We start from the raw sequence: 22387 nt of genomic DNA on the forward strand, positions 1-22387 counted from the left end.
TAGTTCATGTGAACTCTTTTATCGCGTTCACACCAAAAAGAGCCGGTACTAAAATTAGTTCATGTGAACCTTTTTACCCCCTCGAAAGTCCCTGCGAGAGAGCAGGGACTTTCGAGCGGCTCTTTTGTGAGAAAAGAGCTATATTTCTGATTGGCTGGAAGGATTGCAAACCACGCCCCGCAAAACTCCCAAAAAGTTTGGTGAAGCCGCCATTTTATTATCCTCGCATTAGCATTATTAGCATTAGCATTAGCCCAGCGCAGAAACGCAGAGAGACTAACTTATGGCAACACAAAATAAAACATGGGAGCGGTGGAGATGAGGAGGTGTCGGCGTTCTGGCGATTTACTCGGAAGGCTTCAGTAGAAGCTGCTGGGAGTCCCAGCAGCTTCTACTGAAGCCAGTCCCTAACTCCGGGGACTTCCGGCCGGGGACTCCGGGTGGCAGTATACGCCGTGAAGTGGTTTGCGGCCTGCCAGTAAGCCCAAAGCAGAAGAAGAACAAGTGACAAGTGACCAGCTTCCCCAAATGTCTTTCTTTTTGGTGTCTATATACGCCGAGATCCGGAGTCATGGATGATCCTGCGCTCCTCTGTCCTGGATCGCGAGCCCTGGATCTTGAGTCGTGGCTGTGGTCCTGGATCATAGGTCCTGGATGGATATCCTCGTGGATTCATCTTCCTATTATACACACATGCATTTCCAAACATTTGGACTACCTATGTTGCAAATGTATTATCTTTTCAATTTACACACGGCATCTATTGCACGTCTGTCCGTCCTGGGAGAGGGATCCCTCCTCTGTTGCTCTCCCTGAGTTTTCTCCCATTTTTCCCTTTAAACTGTGGGTTTTCTTCGGAAGTTTTTCCTTGTACGATGTGAGGGTCTAAGGACAGAGGGTGTCGTATTGTCATACTGATATTTTGTACAAACTGTAAAGTCCACTGAGACAAATGTAACATTTGTGATATTGGGCTATATAAATAAACATTGATTGATTGATTGATTGATTGACGTCAGCGGCTTCATTTGCCTAATCCTCCCCCAGGGACTTTTTCCAGTGTGAACGCGATCTGTACTTAGTTCATGCGAACTAAAGAGTTCACATGAACCTTTGTGGGAAAAGTACCGCAGTGTGAAAGCGCCTCATGTAGTGTATTTTATGTAACGGCAGAGAAAGAGAACAACGGACTGTATGTTTTAAATGTTTAGCACACCCCGAAGAGGCCACGAGCTCTTACGTTGGGTCTGGAGTTACAAATAAATTCTGATTCATCAGTAAAGTAAAGCCTACGACCATTATTCGGAGGGAAATGCTACACTGTCATTTTTGCTAGATCAAAAGTCGAAAGTTGTTTTGGATGAGTCACTAGTTGACTGGTAAGAAATTATATGAGAAGCCGCTGTGGTGCATCTGATTAAAATGCCAGAGAAGATGTATACTCCAAATGATGTTTATTGTAAATAGGAGGTGAATGCACAAAATGTATGTGTGTTTGTTTGTATATATAGGTATGTAAAAAGGCGTGTGTGTGATTGTGGTTATTTGCGTGTGCGTGTTTGCGTGTGTGTGTTTTGCGTGTGTGGTTCAGTATATGAACGCACACAAAAGTCACAAAAAAACAACAAGCTGTCTCTCCCAACGTCCACACTCAGGCACACTGTTATTTCCACTGACTACCCCCAGCGCGAGCATCCCCAAACTCACTCCCTGATTGGATGTACGAGAGGAGCTATGAGGGGTGCATGCACTGGAAGCATGTCCCAAAGGCGGCAAAGTGTTCACGTGAACAGCCCGTGGCCCAAACCCATAGCCGCGGGAAGTCATTTTGCTCAGGGGGTGCTGCCAAAAGTGAGGAGGGAGCCGCTTAAGCGATACAAGCCGCATAAATTGTTTGTTAAAGGCGAGACACGGCAGGCAAAAACATCGTTTTTCATGCACTGGTCAATTTTGAGATGTTGTGCTATTTTGATTCCATAACATGTTTTCTTTCAGGCTTTTGGAAGGAAAACGTACAAAATACACATTTAAGTGTTCATTTTACTATAGTTTGTCTATTTGCATCTGTATATTTCTCCTAAATTCACCAAAAGTTAGCATTCTAACGTAACATAAAGTACCGCGACCGCTGTTTGCACAATGTCATCGTTGGAAAAGCTCCGTCTCTCCTGCACAATCTCATCGGATCCAAATATGGTCATTTCCTTTGTATCACAGAAACCAATCGTGAAAGTACAAAAGGGTCTTAAACCAAGAAACGAAATCTCATTGGCTGGTGTCAACTTCTGACAACGTGATTCGTTCAGATGCGTCACGTGATGTGCTAAAACACTTCCTGGTTAGCTTTCCGCTATAAATTTAAATCTCAAAATGGCAAAAGAACGGCGAAAAAACGTTCACAGAGAAGACAACAACAATTGTCACTTGCACGAAACAAAATTATACAAAAACCAAATTACCCCGAACATGAAATACCTTCACGGAGTGCGTCGAGGCGCAAGCTGTCGTCCAAAGAACAGGAGGGGTTAGCTTACGCCTCACTGCAATCTTTAAAGGTCATTTTCTCAAAATGAGTTTTTTCTCCTACTCTGAGTCAGAAATGTCAACTTCAGTAGCACTTACATACACCAAACCTTCCAGTTATATTCCTATCAATATTATGAAGGCTTTTACAGAAGGGTTTGTTCATATATCATTCATAGCCTGAATTATATAAGATTTTATACCTAGAAACATGGCGAAAATTGATATTTTAGGGCTGTTGACAGTATTTTCTGATTTATGGAGTGATAAAAAGAGATATCCAAAATCCCTTCTGTAAAAGCCTTAGATGCTAATATGACTACAAAATGAAACAAGAATTTTGAACCTGGCTTTATCCAAAGTTCAGATTTCGGTTCCTGAAATGTGTTAAAATATGCGCACATTTAATGAGATAATGGATCATTTGCATATTCAGAAAACTTGTAATATAAGAAACAATTGCCTTATTGTAGGTAATTAACTGGATAAATTACCCTATTCACCTGGGGTGTCTCGCCTTAACTAGGCTTAATAAACCATTATATACCTACATCACTTAGCAACAGCTGCACATGCCCACATGCTAACTATGGGTCTTACAAACCTACATAACATTACAAATAGTCAGAAAATATTATTTACAATATTAATAAAACTATGAATTCAATTTTAACTGATTGACAAGGCAAAACACTGCACAGCGGCAGCAGCATTAAAGGAAAAATATCGTCTTACCTTGTGTTGGGGCTTCACAAAACTCCAAATGTAGCCCGGGGTGGCACTAATGAAGACCCTCATTAGAGCAGATACATCCACATTGTCCAAAATGTTACTATGGACATGCATTAAAGTCAGATGTGTCAGTCTCTTCTGCGTCATATTACTCTAGTCGTAGAGGTGGTGGGCTGAGGAGTAGCTGGTGGTCCACTCTTTTTATTGGGTTGTTTGTTGGAGAAAAAAATCCAAAATCCTTTTTTGTGCCATTCTATAAAGTTGTCACTCTGCAGTGTGTGTGTGTCGCGTCAATTACGTCACTCTCCCAGGACCTACGACCTAGATGACTCTGATTTTATTTATTTGGAAAATAAATTCAAGCCACCTGATATACAAATATATACTATGACTATTATATGCTACTGTATACAGCTAATTTTATTTTAAGTAAAATCATAACTATTTTATGTAGTTTAATCATTTTTATTTAGGTGGTTAGGTGGTTTTTCAAATGTATACCACTCGCCAACAGGGGGTGCTGCAGCACCCCCAGCACCCCTACTTCCCGCGGCTATGCCCAAACCATCAGTCCTTCGCAACAAAAGTTGTTGGAAGTTTTCGTTGTGTAAGCGAGATGGAGGAGCCAGGGCCGTCGCGTAAAAACGTTGTGTCAGTGAGGAGAAAAGGAAGTTCCAGGAGAAATGGAGCAACGCTTACTTCGTTTTACCTCAGGGGTCAGATAAAGTGATATGCCTCATCTGCAAGCAGGTGAATGCAATGCTCAAGGAGTATAACATCAAACGCCATTATGATACCAATCATAAAATGTATGACAAGTTCATGGGCAAGGAGCGCAGAACTAAACTTGAACAACATCAAAGAGGTTTAACTGCCCAGCAGTCAGTTTTAACAAATCTTGCAAAATCCGGTGAAGCTGTAACACAGGCTAGCTATGTGGTAGCTCACGAAATTGCCAGGCGGAGCAAGCCGTTCAGTGATGGAGAATTTGTGCGAGACTGCATTTTGAAAGTGGCTGACATTGTATGCCCTGAACAAAAGTCAAAGTTCCGTGACATAAGTTTATCGAATGACACGGTGACACGACGAATCGAAGATCTGACCAATGATCTCAAAGAGCAATTGGGACTACGTGTGGAAGGCCTAGGCAAGGGGTCCTTTTCTATAGCACTGGATGAGAGTACAGACATTTCTGATACTGCACAACTGCTGATTTTCTTTCGAACGGTCACGGAGGACTTTGAAATAGGCGAGGAACTGCTAAGCATGGAGAGTATCAAAGACAGAACAAGGGGAATCGACATTTGTGATGCTGTGTGTCGTAGTCTCGATGCATACAATGTGGAGCTGACATCCATGGTCGATGTCACAACAGATGGAGCGCTAGCCATGGTCGGGAGAAAGGAGGGTGCTGTCTCTTTGCTCAGCGACAAAGTGGCCAATAACGGAGGTGAGAACCTAATCAAATATCACTGCATAATTCACCAAGAAGCCCTTGCTGCTCATACGCTTGAAATGAAACATGTCATGGACATTGTTGTCAAGACAGTGAATTTCCTAAAGTCCAGAGGTCTGAATCACCGTCAATTCAAAACTTTTTTGGTGCAATCAGAGGCTGAATTTGGTGGCTGAGCAGAGGTGCCACACTGAAGCGTTTTTTTTATTTGAGGAAAGAAATCGCTGAGTTCATGCAATCAAAAGGACAAGATCTGCCACAGTTAAGTGACACTGAATGGCTTTGTGACCTAGCGTTCCTTGTTGACCTGAACACCTTTCTCAGCGATCTCAATGTGAAGCTGCAGGGCCATGGGAAGCTCATTTCCACATTGTTTGACAGCGTCAAAGCTTTCCAGCGAAAACTTCTACTACTGCAGGGACAGCTCAGAGAGGGGGATCTAACCCATTTCCCCGCCTGCAAGGTGCTCGGCGGTGAATGTGACGTTTTACATCACCTGTGTTCAGACAAGAACCACAACCTCATGGAAAAACTCCAAGAGGAATTCCACCACCGCTTCTCGGACTTCAGTAACCACGAGAAGTCATTCTACCTATTCCAAGATCCCTTCACATGTGCACCCAAAGAAGAGCCTGCAGAAATGCAGTTCGAGCTCATCGACCTGCAGGAGAGCTCTGAGGCCAGAGCAGCATATCGAGACAAGAATCTCATCGAGTTCTACAAAGGACTTTCCCCATCTACATACCCTGCACTTCGCCAACATGCCATCAGAATGGCCTCTCTGTTCGGAAGCACATACATTTGTGAGAAAACCTTCTCCACCATGGCCATCAACAAATCCAAGCTGAGATCCAGGCTGACGGATGCCCATCTACATGCTGTCCTTCGTATAGCAACAACGGAGATGGAACCGGACATCAAAGGAATAGTAGCCAACAGAAGACAGCACCATAAATCCCATTCAAAGTAGGAAAAGGTATGTTGATGACAGGCAATAATAGCCGATTTGTGTTACAAATACAAAAACAATAATAATAACAATGATGATGATGAATACTGTGTTATTGTGGTCTTTGGTAAGCTTCTATTTTAAAAGTATCTTTCTCTCCCTCCCCCCTCTCTGTCTCTCTGTATTTGTCTTGCTCTGCAAGTTATCCTGTGGTGCTTGAGTAGCTGGAATTGGTTCTGAATCAGGGCCCTGCTGATAAGACAGGAAATCCACAGCATATCGCTCACTCCAACACCAGCTTGTGTTCCGTTTTTTCGTGGGCGGCCCTCAATCCAATATTGGGTACCTAAATTGGCCCTCACTCATCAAAACTTTGAGAACCCCTGATGTAAAGCTTAGCCCAGCCCGACAATTGTACATTAGAATACATTTAAAAAAAAATATATATATATATGTATGTACACTGAACAAAAATATAAACGCAACACTTTTGTTTTTGCTCCCATTTTTCATGAGATGAACTCAAAGATCTAAAACATTTTCTATATACACAAAATAACCATTTCTCTCAAATATTGTTCACAAATCGGAGAAAATCTGTGATAGTGAGCACTCCTCCTTTGCCGAGATAATCCATCCCACCTCACAGGTGTGGCATATCAAGATGCTGATTAGACAGCATGATTATTGCACAGGTGTGCCTTAGGCTGGCCACAATAAAAGGCCACTCTGAAACGTGCATTTTTGCTTTATTGGGGGGGTCTGGGGGGGTCCGAAAACCAGTCAGTATCTGGTGTGAGGGGTAGGATTAGGGTTAGGGTAATGTTGTGAATCGAGTGACCTGTGTTCGTCGTCCATAACATACGCCTGCCCATACCATAACCCCACCACCACCATGGGCCACTCAATTCACAACATTACCCTAACCCTAACCCTACCCCTAACCCTAATCCTACCCCTCACACCAGATACTGACTGGTTTTCGGACCCCACCAGACCCCCCCAATAAAGCAAAACTGCGCGTTTCAGAGTGGCCTTTTGTTGTGGCCAGCCTAAGGCACACCTGTGCAATAATCATGCTGTCTAATCAGCATCTTGATATGCCACACCTGTGAGGTGGGATGGATTATCTCGGCAAAGGAGAAGTGCTCACTATCACAGATTTTTTCAGATTTGTGAACAATATTTGAGAGAAATGGTTATTTTGTGTATATAGAAAATGTTTTAGATCTTTGAGTTCATCTCATGAAAAATGGGAGCAAAAACAAAAGTGTTGCGTTTATATTTTTGTTCAGTGTATATATCCCTCTCCCCTGCTCCTCTGTGAAGCAGCAGTAAATACGTTTTAAAGTATATCTTATCTTACGTATATAATATATACGTCATCATTCTTTCTTCTTATTCATGCATATTTTACTAATCACTCCCCTTTTAAAACTGTATTTTTTTTAACTGTCTCATTAGTATAAATTGGAATGATTTCATGTCTGTTATTATTTATTCAGTTATTATTATTATTTACAGCTATATTAAATAGATAAAGGTGTCCCTTTGAAATACTTGTTTACTTTAATGGTGACCAAAAGGTTTGAGATAACTTAGACTAAAGTGAACTATCTGAACACTCAGTCCTTTACCTCACTGAGCTGTAGTTATCAGAGTCTCTCAGTCTGACAGGAGAGAGCTCTATCTCCACCTTCCTGTAGAAAGGGCTTCTTATATCTGTTAGCGCAGCTAGCTAGCAGCACCAGATGCTAACAACAATCCCCTTAACCAGTGCTCTCTCGCTCTCCTCTCTCTCTCTCTCTCTCTCTCTCTCTCTCTCTCTCTCTCTCTCTCTCTCTCTCTCTCTCTCTCTCTCTCTCTCTCTCTCTCTCTCTCTGTCACTCACTCACTCACACAAAATGCGCTTGTGTGCAATGCCACTGCTTTAAACACTGTGAGAGCCCATCCCGTGTTCCTGTTAGTGTTTACTTTTTGTGATTTCACTGACCTCCAGTGCTCTGTCTCTTAACCTCTTTCGTTCTCTTGTTCTGTTTTTCTTTCCTTTACTGGGGACATCATGAATCCAAAGTTTTGTGCTCTCCACAAATATGAAAATGAATATTCAAATAGTACTCCATGCTGTTTTCCGATGGAGAAAACTAATGTTTGTTGTCAACAGCCGATGTTACATTTACTTCACTACTTTTTGCTGATTGATGCGAAATAGTCCGGCAGTCTGTTAGCGAGAATTTACAATCTTTTGGATTTCCAAATTGACTAATCAGAATCCAGCATTCAATTAAGCAATGTAATAATGTACATTATTGATGCTGTAACTGTTCTTTGGTATGGCCCAATTAACTGGTGTGAAACAATCTGTGTGTGTAATTAGTACTTGTTTGTGTGTTTCAGCAGTAAATAGGCAGAGCGAGTGTTTCGAGAGGGAAGAGGTCAGCAGTTCAGCCTCCCCATACAGAGACACTGCTGTACAGACAGGTAACTCAACTTAACTCCTACGACTATTACTGTTATTATTACGGCTTGTGCTGTAACCGCTACTAAAACAACTATTGGTAGTACTTCTGGAGAATCGGAGCAACGGGAGTAATACAGCAGTTGCTCTACTGCACCAGTGTGATGAAGAGAGAGCTGAGCCAGAAGGCAAAGCTCTCAATCTACCAGTCCATCTTGGTTCCTAGGGAGGTGTTCTAGACCGAGCACCAGGTGGAGAGATTTTATCTCCACGCTGGCCTGGGAGAACCATGGAATCCCCCAGTCAGAGCTGGTTTATATGGCAAGGGAAGGGGAAGTTTGGGGCCCTCTGCTGGAACTGCTACCTCCGACCTGACTTTGGATAAGCAATGGACAATAGATTGATGTTTCCACACTCATTCAACAAAGAAAAAAGGCCTTTACAATAGTCCAAACTTTTTTTTTAAAGCAGCCAGATTAAATTATAACCAAACTTAGATCGTCTTCCTGTTTTATTATAACTGTCTTCCACACAGGTTGCGCATATCTGTTTATATGTGGGAATAGTAGTCTTTATTCACCATTAGATATTACGACAATATTACTTTATAATAAATTACAAATATTACTAATATTAATGTACTTTGTTACAGCCAAACTTGCTGTTGAATTCTTCACATATTTTAATGCTCATTATTTTGTCAGAAAACATCAAATAGGGATTTGATCACAGCTCACAAACATATTTCCATAAAATCCTAAAATCCTCCCCCCTCTTATGTTCTGTGTGTAGAAGCAGCTGCCACAGTTCAGACTCCTGACGTCGCTGCACAGTACCAGCCCTCCCCCCCCCCTTCACCTGTGGCTCCTCCAAACAGCAGGACCCGAGCAATGACAACCGGCAAGGAGAACATCTGTCTACCTGAGGGAGGAGGAGGAGGTGGAGACCCGTATGAGGCGTTTGCCAGAACAGACAGGAGCAGGAGGGACAAGAGGAGGCCGGAGTGGAACACACAGAGGTGCAAACAGTGAGAATAGTACTGTTTCATAAGTGTTGAAATACAAGGATCAGAATACATGTATTGGCGAGTAGATTTTTACATACAAGGAATTAGCTTTTGTGTATAATACATAAACATGACATCAAATCAAGATTTTTTTTAAAAAAGAAATATTATTAAAAAGTATTCTAAATGTTTTATATGAATAGCTTAAAGGTGGGGTATGTAATTTATTTCAGAAACACTTTTTGTTATATTCCATGGAATGCTTTTAACATCCCGATAGCAATGAATATATTAAATGCTTTGACAATAAATACATACAAAAATGTCATCTGTGGAAGCCGTGGCGCTGTAAAAAGCATGCAGCTCAGATAATTGGCCTACCTGCCTGTCAGCCTTCCATCTCGTGCACAAACTTATCTCGTGCCCTCATTGGTCATGTGCGCATTCCTGTGTGTTGGAGGAGGGGCTCTGTAAGGAAGTGGCAGATTTTTCCGGTTGTGTGTTTTCAAATTCTAGCGCACTCAAGCTGGTTTCTCCAAAATGACCTACCTCATCTTTAACATAAATATGCAATAGTGAAAATACAATAAAATGTGACAAATTACTGTGAAAAAACACGTACAATATATCTGAATTAAAAGTCAAATGCTGTGCTGTTCACACATTGTACATTTAATTTTTTCTATGGATATATTGATTTAAGAGTCTATCAATACCATTTTATTTCCAAAGAAAAACAGTGTGTGCGCAGCACGGTCAAATCACTTAAAAACCTTGTGCCCCATTGCGCCATCTAGTGCTCAAAACAAACAACAAAAATATGGAAATGGACACAACAATGTGCTATGTCTTTTAAGTTGTCCCAATCCAAAAGGTGGGATCAGTTTATTTGAAGAAAAATGTTCCACACTTGTACAGGGTTTTTACCTTCTCTCGTTACAACATTACAATCATACTAAACATATCATGCTGTGGTCATTTTCTAATCTGAAACTTTAATTCATAGTTTAGACATTAAAGTCTTCCGACATAATCCAAAGGAATCTCCTCACGGATTGCCGGGGCTAACATTCACACCTATAGCCTGACAACATTCAGAGGCAGCTCCTCAAAAATGGTCAGTAAGAATGAACAGTTTTAAACTTTCATCCAACAATTCACTCAGCATTCAATAAACAGAAATGTAAGCAATATTTACCAAGTTTGAGAGAACCTTACCGAGGCGAAAACACAGCTCTGAAGCTTTCCCTCTCTCACCCAGTGTTTTTATGCTGAAAACAGGACAGAAAACCTAAGACACACCTTCCCATGCTTGTGTAAAAAGTTCATGACCTCTAGTGTGCAGGACTGGAAAATATTATTCTCGGCCATGACATAACCGCCTTTTTGGGGCCTCAGAATATTTCTCCAACTAGTCAGGAGCCCCCCTCCCTGTGTACTGCTGTGAGGGAAGAGGGAAGAAACTGTCTCCTCTCTCTTAGCGATGAGCAGTGACACCGCATACGATGCCTCCAGTGCTTTGGCTGATGCTGTGGAGGCTTTCCGCATCATCTCTTGCGAGGATCTGTACTCAGCGAGTTTTCTCTTGAAAAACTCCGGTGGCTTACCAACATGACACAGGTGTTTGGTGCTGAGATGTCTCTGGAGGTGCGCTAGTTTCATCGAGCTGTTGGCTAGTTTCTCCCCACAGAAAAAACACAATGCCTGGGGCGGGTTACCGTTTGTTGACGTGAATCCCATCCAAGCATACGCCTCCTGATATTGACGGCTCAATTTTGGCTCTCTTTTTTTCTCCGTTGTCCACGTTCCCTGCTGTAGTGCTGCTACGTTTTTAACCACGATTCCATTTCAATGTCTATTTGTTATAATCTAATATTGCAACTGGCTTCCCGCTCTGCAGGGTTCCGGGCTAGAGCCTGATTTAGCTCTGGTTATTCCTGTTTCCACCGCAGCGGAGCCGGCTCTCAGTACCGAAACCCGGTTCTTAGCTGGCCCCACTCGGCTGCCCGGCAATAACCAATACTTCACGCTTACGTCAGAGGGGGCGAAATTAACCTGAGCAATACCAGCTAATAGCGAGTACGGCAAGTTGTAACAAGCAGTAGCGCAGAACAAAGTGACTAGAACGTGACCACACACTTGAGAACAACCAGTTAAGCACCAGAAAAGCACAAGAACGGATCTTGAACCCTTGGTGGTTCTAGGAATATTTTATATAAAATTGTGTTTTCTATTTAACACATGATTATTTTTGTAATCATGCATGGTATTTTTTTAATTAACCTTTTTTTTTTTTATCTCACGTACCCCATGCAGTACCCTAACTTACCCCCAGGGGTCCGTGTACCCCCATTTGATCTTCTTTAATCAACCCTTCAATGTTAAAAATCAGGAATGTAGAGATCCAAAATCAATCCCACAACCTCCATATTGTCTTAATAAATAATATACCTCACACCCTGTCAGTATTTATTTGCTCAGACCCCCCCTCTTTACCTGTTCCTGGTCCTTAGGCCCAGCCGGCAGTTTGTCCCCGCGTCGGAGCGCTACCCAGCGGCTCTGCAGAGGAACAGGCAGGAGAGCCGGCAGAGGAGGCAGGCTGAGCTCCTCGCTCTGCAGGAGAGGACCTGCCTGTCCAGGGCCGACCCCCCTCCTCCTCTTCCTCCTCCTCCTCAGCAGCGGGAGCTTTCTGTCCCCTCCAACCCCACACAAACCAGAACCAGTCCCACCAGGAAGGTAGGGAACCCCCTGATGCTGTAAACCTTCACAGTGAATTCTGAAAAGCTGCTTTTGTTTTAATTTCATTTAATATAACTGTTGAGGTTGATCACCTTTTGTTACTTCCCTTCTCCAAAGGAGTTCAGTTTTTCCCTGCAGGATGATGATATTATCTGTGGTTGGATATGTGTTAATGAGTGTTTGTTGCAGGTGGAGAGTGTTTCCAGAGGACTCAGCATTGCTGCAGCCGTCAGCCCTGAGAGGTGAGCAGCTCTGAGCAGATGTCTTACTGTTCAACCCTTCCCCTGAAAAAGGAGACAATTCTACAATAGTGACATACAGAACCGAAAAATGTCTCTAGTAAAGACAGGCCAGGAGTAAACCACACAGACAGTATAAGATGAGTTGTTTGATAGAAAATATATACATTTTACATTTAAAGTAAGTCAAAATTCACAGTTTCTGCCTAATCAAATGTTAATATGCGTTTGTATAAGTCCTGTAACACACTTTTGGACTTTATTTCACAGCAACATTTTACATTTATAAAAAATAAATAAAAATGAAATTAAAACATCCTTTACTATTAGTAATTGTACTGCTACGAAATGCACAAACGAGCAGTTGGAACTCCTGGAAATGCAGGAAGTTATCTGTGCAGTCATGAAGAAGTTCCACAGTGTGATTACTAAACACTAGGGTCCAATAGTCCAAAAATCAGCTCCTAACGCCTATCCCTATCTCCTATTCCTTGACCTCTGAGTGAAACGTCACGGGGTTAAGGGATAGTGGATAGGAGAATTCAAAAGGACTTAGGAGAAGAGACTGCGGTACTTTAGAGAATCCGAATGCACTTTCACTATCCGACGTGTTTATGATGCGCCAGCGGACGTCATGAATGTGCGTCTGCTGCTGTGGGGAAACTATGGAAACTACAGTTTTCTATACAGCGGACTACAACATGGATGTATAATAAGAAGGAGGGACTACTGTAAACTCATCTAGAGACTCTGCACCGTGCTCTGATGCTGTTGCTTTTTGCTTTATGAATGTGGACAACAGAGAAACATATTCTTCATGACCAAAGTTGGAATTGAAATAAAAAAGGAAAGTGAAACTTATGCTCGTCACCCTCTCCCTCCGGTCCACATTAATACAAATGATCCCAATACGTATGATTGTATGAAAATATCTTAAAATCAATACAAATGTATTTATTATAAACGTTAGTCCTTACCATCTATCACTGTGTATATCACCATTCAAACATATTTTAAAAGCTGAACAAACCCCACACAGCTCAGTAAAGACTGTGAGATGTTGACTTTATTTGATCATTTCAGTAAAAACTAACGTTCATATTTCTCTTTTTGATTATAATACTGATGAACGTTAAAAACAAAGCACTTTGGCAAGTTACCACATACGTTTTTAAAATGCTTAATAAGCACCGTAACTTTCATGATATAATTTCTCGGTCATAATCGGTTGTTTCCGTGAACGGCCGACTGTTGTGTGGCGGCTGCAAGGCATTGTGGGGGCAGCATTTTTTCTCCTCTCCTTTCGTAAAGGGAGGTCCAGTGGTTCCTAAGCTAAAGGAGGTTATAAAGGAGGTTTGAAACCTACTTTCCTATCATCTAGAGCAGGGGTACTAAAACATTTTTGTTAAAGGTCCACTTGTGAATTTTATACAAGGTCAATGGTCCGGATCAATGCCAGAAGTTTCGGCGCGCTATGCATGAGGCCCCCTTGAGGGGGTTTCCCGACATGTCGTTGCAGTAAATTAAAGGGTGTTTCATGTTGTCTTTGCTGTGTCTTTTCTTAATCTTATTTTGAAATTGTTACGTTTATTCTGGTTTGTTTTGTGTTTGTATCTTTTATTTTAAACTTATTTATTTATTTTATGTTTTGTGAGCTGAGCTGTGTGATTTTATATTTGAAGTATCTCTCTGTACAGCACTTTGGTCTGGAGGTTTTAAAGTGCTATATAAATAAAGTTGGATTGGATTCATCTACTTTATTTGGGGGCCCCCTTCTGGTCCAAGCACTTGCCTGTCGGTAAATGGCACCCCTGTATACACACACACATTCAATACATACATACAGTATGATGGCTTGAACTAGTGGGAGAAATGGCACTGTTTGTCTGTAGCCAATGTCAAAAATGGCATTAGAAGCATTAGAAAGTCAAGGTAAACTTGCGGTTAACTTGCGGTCTGCAATGTGTGTCACGCACACAAGTAAATATATATGCACGTTCATTCTAACAACGCGTCAGACACAAGAAAATATACATTAAAGGGGACCTATCATGCAAAATGCACTTTGTGATGTCTTCCCTACATAAATATGTGTCCCCGGTGCGTCGGGGAACTCACGCAGCATCAGAAAATAAAACCCTCTCTCTTTTCCTCCGTACCCAAATCTTTTAAAAACAGGAGTACAACGAGCGGATACAGATTTGCTGCCGATCTGACGTCAAATCGGCAGCGGACCCACAGAAAATTGCTGTGTTTTGGACGTAATCTCGTTTTTGTTTACATTAGTAAGCCTCGCTAACACTCAGAGCTAACCTGTACTGTAGAGCACATGTGTTTAAAAAGCAGGAAGTAAAAAAAGGAACTCACTTTGTGATAAACCCGCAAGAGAAAAAGCATTTGAGCTCCATACTGTTTCAGAAATAATCCTTGATGTGGTTTAGAACAGGATGGCATTTTATCACAGCAGAATGTAACTTTATCTCCGGTAGAATTCTGATCAGGCATTAGCTCCGCCTCCTCTCTTTTTTTTTTCAAGCTAAGGACCCAAAATCCGCATTTCTCTAACAGGGCTGCAAAAGAGGGGTATGAGCAGTATGAGGCATGGCTGCAATGGGTGAACTGTTTGGTAAAAAACTTCACAGACATGTTTTGTATAGGTATGGCCCTACAATATATTTTTCCAATATAGCATAATACGTCCACTTTAATTTACATCAGAGTCAGATTTTTTTTTAATATTTTTTTTTTTATATGGCGACACAGGGTTTGGTCCGGATTGATTTGCAGTTCGGTCCAGATCCGGACCTTGGTCCGGATCTGGACCTTGGTCCGGAGTTTGAGAAGCCCTGATCTAGAGAATTCGAACGGCACTTATCATGGCTGCCACTGAGGTACTTCCGGGTCATTTCACTCCGTTAGGAAGGTTCCTAAGCTAAATGGACTATTCGACCGCAACCCAGTTCAGCTCTTTAATCTGCCAGAGAAGATGTTTTATGTTCAGTGCGTTGACTCCTCTGTGATGTCTCCTGCAGTGGGCGCTCTCCCCCCCTCCCCGCTGTCAGACTCAGAGTCCAGGGTCAGCCGGTGCCTCCTTCCTCCTCCTCTCCTCCTCCTCTGGAGTTCATTCCTTACGTCCGCACTGATGAAGTCTTCAACCTGGACCCACTGGAGCCTGCTGACACCCCCCCGCCTCAAACACACACAGGTTGGACACACACACACCTCGACCTGTGCATTTGTCTTCATTTAATGTGTTTTTTTATTGTGATGTCAGCTCTTTTTGCCGCCATTTCCCCTTACCCAAGACAAGACATTAAAAGTAACCATAACACTTAACTGATAGTACTCGACTCCTCTTTCAGGACAGAGGCTTGTTACAGTTGTTGTTTGTACAGAGGAGCCACACTTAAAAAAATATGAAATAACTAAATAAAGAAACAGACTGTTTAACAGACTGTCAGTAAACTATTCTTCTCCTCATCAGAAGCTCCTTCGATCTCAGCGTCTCCTCCCTCACATCGACTCCTCCACCCTGAACTGCTGCGCAACACACACACACACCGACAGCAGGAGATCCTCCGAGGCCTGGCCCAGCTACGGCAGGTAATACACACACACACACTGACACAAAAACCAAGTGTGTCAGCCCAGGTTACATTTAAACTGTTCTTTCTAAACCTGGCAAGACATTCACTTTTCATTTCTGAAACTGAAGTGATATTTGATCAGGGCATAAGTTATTATTATTATATTAGGCAATACTGAATCAATTCAGTTATTTATTTGTAATTGTTATGCGCTGCTGTATAGCTCACTTGGTGGAGCTGGTGGCCCACACACTGGGGCTGTGTCCCCGAGCGGAGGACTTAGGTTCCAAAGTCCAGCAATTTCACCCCTTTCATCTCTCTTTACAAAATATTTATTAAAATGTCATTTAATAATGAATGAAAAAATTCAAAGGGAAGTATGCCATATCAAAATATATGAATCACGATATATATAAATGTATGCCATAACAAATCTCATTAATAAAGAAAGTATAAGCTACAGTTTGTATAAACACGGTTATTCAGATGTACACCGCTCTCTTTCATGAAAATATGACAACCCTGACAGCAGTGTGTAGAGACACACAGCCCTCATGATCACAGCTCCGCCCGCTGTGACGGACCGGTGAGCGGAGCAAAACACAGGCCCAATCCCAAACCGCCCCCTACACACTACCCCCCTACACACTACCCCTCTACACACTACCCCTCCGTTTGTGCGTTCGCGCGGAGAGTCTGCCACATTAAGTGCTGTTCCAAGCCAACGAGTGTAGAGCGGTGTGGAGGGGGAGAGGGCTATCAAGCCCTCAAACAGCGAGTCTGCATCGGTGCTGACTTGAGACCGGTCTCTACCTGACCGGAGTCACGCTGTGTGTGTCCGTCAGGAAACACGCTGTTTACAAACAGTTCCAGCAAACATCCACTGATAAACTGCGATGTTAACAACCTCATGATAACCTCATATTGTTTTAACTTAGGATCATATCTGTGTTTAGTCTAGAAAAAGGTAAATGTGTGCATTTTATTATAAAGTTGTGTATATTTACAGACTGTTGCAAAAACTAAGAAGCTTATAAAAATAACAATTAAAGATGTTTGGAGTTTTATTTTAGTTATTAATTTACATTTTTTGTCTAAGAGATGCTGATTTGAAACCGTTGTTACAGTTACGGCATTTCCTGTTTCTGCTGGAGAGAGGGGAGTTTGTCCCAACGCTTGCCGCTGTATTTACTCCCTCCATCTGACAGGAGGGAGCCTCGTTGAGCTGCGAGTGTCACTCCACGGAGTTCACTCCGTCACGGAGGGGTAGGGTGTAGGTGTAGGGCGTGGTTTGGGATTGGGCCACACTCTTCAAGTTAGATGTTACGTCCCCCTCTAGGGTAGAGGAAAATGACATACACCAGTATGGAATTGGTATAGGGTTTATTTTAAATAGCAGGGTAACAAAAATGGCAGGCATGCAGCCTGGACCAAACAAAAAGGCCAAAAGGGCACAGGTTGATAAATAACCAAACAAAAGGAGGACTCTAAAAAGGAGTCTAATTGCATACAGGGAAATAAATACTAATACACTAAAATAAGAAACGAAACAAAACATCACTTTAAAAGTGGTACAACTAACAAAAGGAGTCTGTACAAAAACACAGCTAAACTAAAGGCAACAGTCACAAAATCCTAAGCTACTCTAGACACTACTAATACACAATACCAAACTAAATATGGGCACACGAGTTTAACCACTGTTAACAGAATTATCTAAGGAGCAAGGAGGCGTCAGTTCACATGTCAGAACCTCCAGAGTGATCGTTAGTCACAGGCTTTGTAGTCATCTCCAGAAGGTGTGCGCCAGATGTGCGCTGCGATTGGAGCGCGTCTGGCCCGACAAGCTCCAATCACAGTCCTCAGAGGCGGACCAGGAGATGGCAGCCAATGACATCAGGGGAACCGCACAGTTCGTTTGCATAAGAACACAGGTTAACACAGTTAAGACGACCAGGAAGGCGGCAGCCATAACATTCAACCTAACACACTTAGCTAGTTTATCTACCTCTGGAACATGGCGAATACAGTCGCTGTTGTATCTGTGTCTGTATCATGTTGTTGTGAGTGTGGACGGAGCAGATACAACGTTAGCTTATCCGATCTCCATTCAAAAAACACGCATTTTAAAAAGTTTTTCGCCTGCCGTCTGTCTGCACACTTGTCAAAGCATTAATTCATGGTTTTTAATAACCGTTATCAGTATGTTGTTACTTCTGCATCATTTAGAAACGTGTATTACAATTAAATCACGGTAAACTATGTTCATTTTGTTGTAGTTGGTTTCTACCACAGTATGGAGGGAGGGAAATATTATTATTTATTATTCCTGTGTTATTATCCAAAGTTACTGTACACTTTTGAATAATGTAGTTAATCTACTATAATTAGTTTGTTTAATATAGAGTCGTTATGAATTTGTTTTAAAGCTCAATAAATAACAAAGAAGAACTTTGACCAGCACTTTTCTAATTTTGTCCGGAAGATTTAAACTTTAACGGAAATGTTGACCGGCAAAATTCTAACGGAAACTCTGGTGTGTATGTGTGTGTGTGTGTGTGTGTTTTCAGGGTTTATTACAGAAGCAGAGGGAGCTGGAGACTGATCTGAATCCTCTCCTGAAGCGCCATGACAAAGAGCAGCTGCCACCCTCGTCAACGCACCGCATGTGACCTTTCACCCCTCCTCCGTGTGTGTTCCTGAGTCAGGATAAAGAAGAGACTCTACAGTGTTTGAACCGGTCGTCATGGAGAACCTTTAACAGAATCAGGAGCTCGTCCATCACTTTGAAACTGGATGTGCCACAAACGAGTTTACTACACTAAAGTGCATCAGAGTGAATCCGACAGTTGTCCTTAATTGTTGAATGTATTAGTAAGGCCTGGAAGATGAGAGAAAAACAATTGTGGTGATGTTTTTTCTCAGTTTGATTCATAACCTGGTCTGATCCCAAGTGTTTCCTGTGTTTACTTAAAAACAGGTGGACAAATAGACTGGATTTTCTGTTTTGAGTTGCGAAACTCCCCATCAAATGGGAAACCAGCTGATCTTTTGTCAGCACCCAAACAGAGGAATGTCTGCACTTCCTCCAATGTGAGTAGTACTGCACGCTGAAGTTTTAGCCAGCTGTCCTTTCTGAAACGTCACCTTTAAATATCGGCTCTGATCGCCTGGAACCTTGTATGTGGTGCTACGAAAAAAATATCTATTTAAAACCAAAAAGTAGAGCCTGAGTAAAGCGGTAGCATTGGTCTCTATTAGAACATTAATGGCGCATTTCCACTACAGCGCGGTTTAAGCGTGCCGTGCCCGGCCCGTTTTTGGTTGCGTTTCCACTAGGCATAGTTCCGCACAAACAGCTCACCAGTTTCACAAAATTAAGAAATATTTAATTATTTAAATCGGGTCCATCAGTTCTACCTCATTTGGAAGGTTTAAAGCACGAAGGCTGCTCTGAAGATAAAACACCACTCGTGTTTTTTTCTCAACGAATAAAACAAACACATTTTCTCACTAACTGAATTGATTTAGTAACATTTTATGTAAAGACTGTATTTTAAAATGTAGTTTTTAATGCACTTTCCATGAATGAGACTAACAAACAGGTGTGGAGCTCAATGTTTATTAAAAATCATGAAATCATTTTTTTTTGTTTCTTCGGCTTCTTGCTGGCAAGGAGCTTTGTTACCCTATGCTTCTGTGTTTTGTGGGCTTAAAGGTCCCATGACATGCTTCTCCGGTTATTACCCGTCCCCTTGCGTGTTATGAAGGTGTTTCTGCATGTAAACGGTCTGCAGAGTCACAAACCCTCAAAGTACACCCTGTAGCGAGTAAAACTCTAACACAGAAAAGACCTGTCTGTGCTGCCCCAGAACGCCTCGTTGGAGATTTCTCTTTTTCCATTGTTTTCTTCCTGGGTATGGTGACTTGCCCATACCCAAATGGACCAATCCGTGGAGCTCCTCACACACACACACTCTTTTAGCAGCAAAAATGTGACACTCTGGGGGGGGGGGGGGGCTAGTGGAGCCTCGCAGATGGGGGGGGCAGGAGCTCCAACAAGGCGTGTAGGACAGAGAGTGAATACACATACTTTACAGAGATGCTGTGTGAGAAACCAATGTGATTTTGGAACATTGAACAATGTAAATCTATTCTAGTAGACCTCAACAATGGAATTATGATCAGTAGAAATGGCCATGACATGGGACCTTTAAAGTGCTTTTTTATTTATTGCAAATGTAATAAAATGATGTAAAGTGTTACGAGAACCTTACATTTCTTTCTAGACTTTGTTTTGTCGTGTTTTATTTAGGCAACCACCTGACCAGTGAATTTCAACAAGGCTCTTACGTGACAATTTTAGGTGGTAGAGATTATTCTTATTATATCTCACTGGACACAATATCAAAAGTAATGCTGTCAGATTCCAATCAGACATAATTTATTATTTGTGTCAACGTTCTTCTGATACATAATATTTTCTTAAAGGTGCCCACTTTGCCCTTAACGATCATTCTGTTAGTCAGCAGGATTCAATTAAAAACCTTTATTTATCCAGGTAAAATCCCATTGAGATCAATGATCTCTTTTTCAAGGGAGACCTGCAGCAGTAGGTTCCACAAGAAGACATAAAAACATAAACAACAGAACAACAAAAGGACATCATACAGCAAAATGTACAGGGATTACAATTTACATATTTAACCACAAGTACAGGTACCAACAGCATCTGATTGTGTAGCATCCAACCGAGCTTTAAAAACATGTAGTGGTACTAGCTTGGTAATTTTCCATTCTTTTTGCAGACTGTTCCAAGTTAGTGGAGCTGCACATCTAAAAGCTTTCTTCCCTAAGACAGTCCTAGCACTTGGCACATTTAATAAAACCACAGCATGCGATCTCAGGCAATAAGTACTTTCAATTCGCAGAGAGATCAGGGAGCAGATATAAGATGGTAGTTTATCCAACATGGCTTTGTAAATGAAAAAGTACCAGTGACTGAGCCTCCGTACAGTAAGTGATGGCAAAACCGCCTTGGTATACAGGGTACAGTGATGCGTAAGTGCTTTACAATTTGTCAAAAATCTCAGTGCACTGTGATACGCAGCATCTAACTTGCTCAAGTAATTGGCAGGTGCATTCATATATAACAAATCACCATAGTCCAGCACAGGTAAAAAGGTCACAGTGACTAGCCTTTTCCTGGCCTCAAGCGAGAAACAGGACTTATTTCTGTAAAAGAAACCTAGCCTAACCCTCAGCTTTTTAAGCAGGTTATTTACATGAAATTTAAAAGTGAGACAATCATCAAGCCAGATACCAAGGTATTTGTAACAGATAACCACTTCAAGTTGTATTCCGTGCGTAGTTACAATATCCAAAGCAGTCTCCGGTGTATTTTTAGCTTTAGCTTTAGAAAAGAGCATTACCTTGGTTTTATCCACATTTAAAAGAAGCTTAAGCTCAGAGAGCTAAGCCTGAATAATGTTAAAAACAGCCTGTAATTTAACACCAGCCTCGTTAATCGAGGGACCTGCACAGTACATAACGGTATCGTCCGCATAAAAATGTAAGGTTGCTCCTTCGACATTTCCACCTAAACTATTAATATAGATAGAGAATAATAGCGGACCTAAAACTGAACCTTGTGGTACACCATCAGTGATGTTTAACCACTCAGAAGACAGCCCATCAAACTGAACACATTGGGACCTTTCGGGGAGGTAGTTCACAAACCTACTGCATGGCTGGATATGCCAATACTGACCAGCCTCTGCTTCAAAATGCGATGATCGACGGTGTCAAAAGCTTTGGATAGGTCAACAAATAGAGCTGCACAACTCTGCTTATTATCTAAAATACTCGTAATGTCATTCACTACTTTCATTGTGGTAGTGATGGTGCTATGTTGCTTTCTGAAGCCTGACTGATGTTTAGACAGGATGTCATTTGTACATAAAAACACCTTTACCTGTTCACTCACTAGGCGTTCAAAAACCTTAGCCAGAACTGACAATTTAGAGATGGGTCTATAATTGTTTAATAAGGTGGCCTCCCCTCCTTTTAGCAAAGGCAGGACATAAGCTGACTTCCATACTTTTGGGATTTTGTTCGTGCTGAGAGAGAGGTTAAAAAGAGTAGTAAGAGGTGGAGCAATAAAATCTGCAGCTATCTTTAAAAAGAAAGGTTCTACGTTGTCCGGACCAGCCGGCTTTTTAGGATCTAGCTTGGTTAAGACTTCACGAACAACATCAACAGTAAAAGGAGTAAAACTGAAAGGGTTTTCCAGACCACATTGTTCTGAGTCACCGACTGTGGTGTTCACAGAAGCAGAATTAGAAACAGAATGAAACAGAGAGCCACAGGACACAAAATGCTCATTAAAACAATTTAACATGGTAGCCCTGTCCGATATAGAGCCAGATGCTGTGGTAAGGCACGGAGGTAGCTCATTACGGATATCACCGGTGGATATCGATTTTATGGCTTTCCAGAATTGTCTAGGGTTGTTCAGGTTCTTTGTGGTAACTGACAGATAATACTTAGATTTAGCACTTTTGACTATGTGAAGTGAAGCTATTTCTTAGCTGCCTAAAACGCAGCCATTCTACCTCTGAGCCTGATTTCCTAGCCTTTGCCCAGGCCTTGTTTCTCTCATGTAGGAGACTAGATAATTCAGCAGAAAACCAAGGATT

The 22387-nt window shown here is 41.9% G+C and overlaps 1 protein-coding gene across 7 annotated transcripts in view; it reads left to right on the forward strand.

The window, feature by feature from the left end:
* The window catches only part of ccdc66 (coiled-coil domain containing 66), a 45683-nt gene extending 26137 nt beyond the window's left edge, over positions 1–19546 (forward strand). For 2 of the 7 annotated variants that reach the window (XM_034209805.1, XM_034209808.1), the window contains 7 exons: positions 8058–8141; positions 8911–9145; positions 11638–11860; positions 12053–12105; positions 15135–15307; positions 15587–15705; positions 18260–19546. In XM_034209805.1, the coding sequence (XP_034065696.1) occupies positions 8058–8141; positions 8911–9145; positions 11638–11860; positions 12053–12105; positions 15135–15307; positions 15587–15705; positions 18260–18361 (989 nt within the window). In that variant the 3' untranslated portion in view covers positions 18362–19546. The remainder of the gene's footprint in view (positions 1–8057; positions 8142–8910; positions 9146–11637; positions 11861–12052; positions 12106–15134; positions 15308–15586; positions 15706–18259) is intronic. The other 5 variants (XM_034209806.1, XM_034209811.1, XM_034209807.1 and 2 more) reach the window with 5 other exon arrangements.
* Positions 19547–22387: the final 2841 nt, after the last annotated feature.

The sequence above is a fragment of the Gymnodraco acuticeps genome, unplaced genomic scaffold (assembly GCF_902827175.1).
Source record: "Gymnodraco acuticeps unplaced genomic scaffold, fGymAcu1.1, whole genome shotgun sequence".
NCBI lineage: Eukaryota > Metazoa > Chordata > Actinopteri > Perciformes > Bathydraconidae > Gymnodraco > Gymnodraco acuticeps.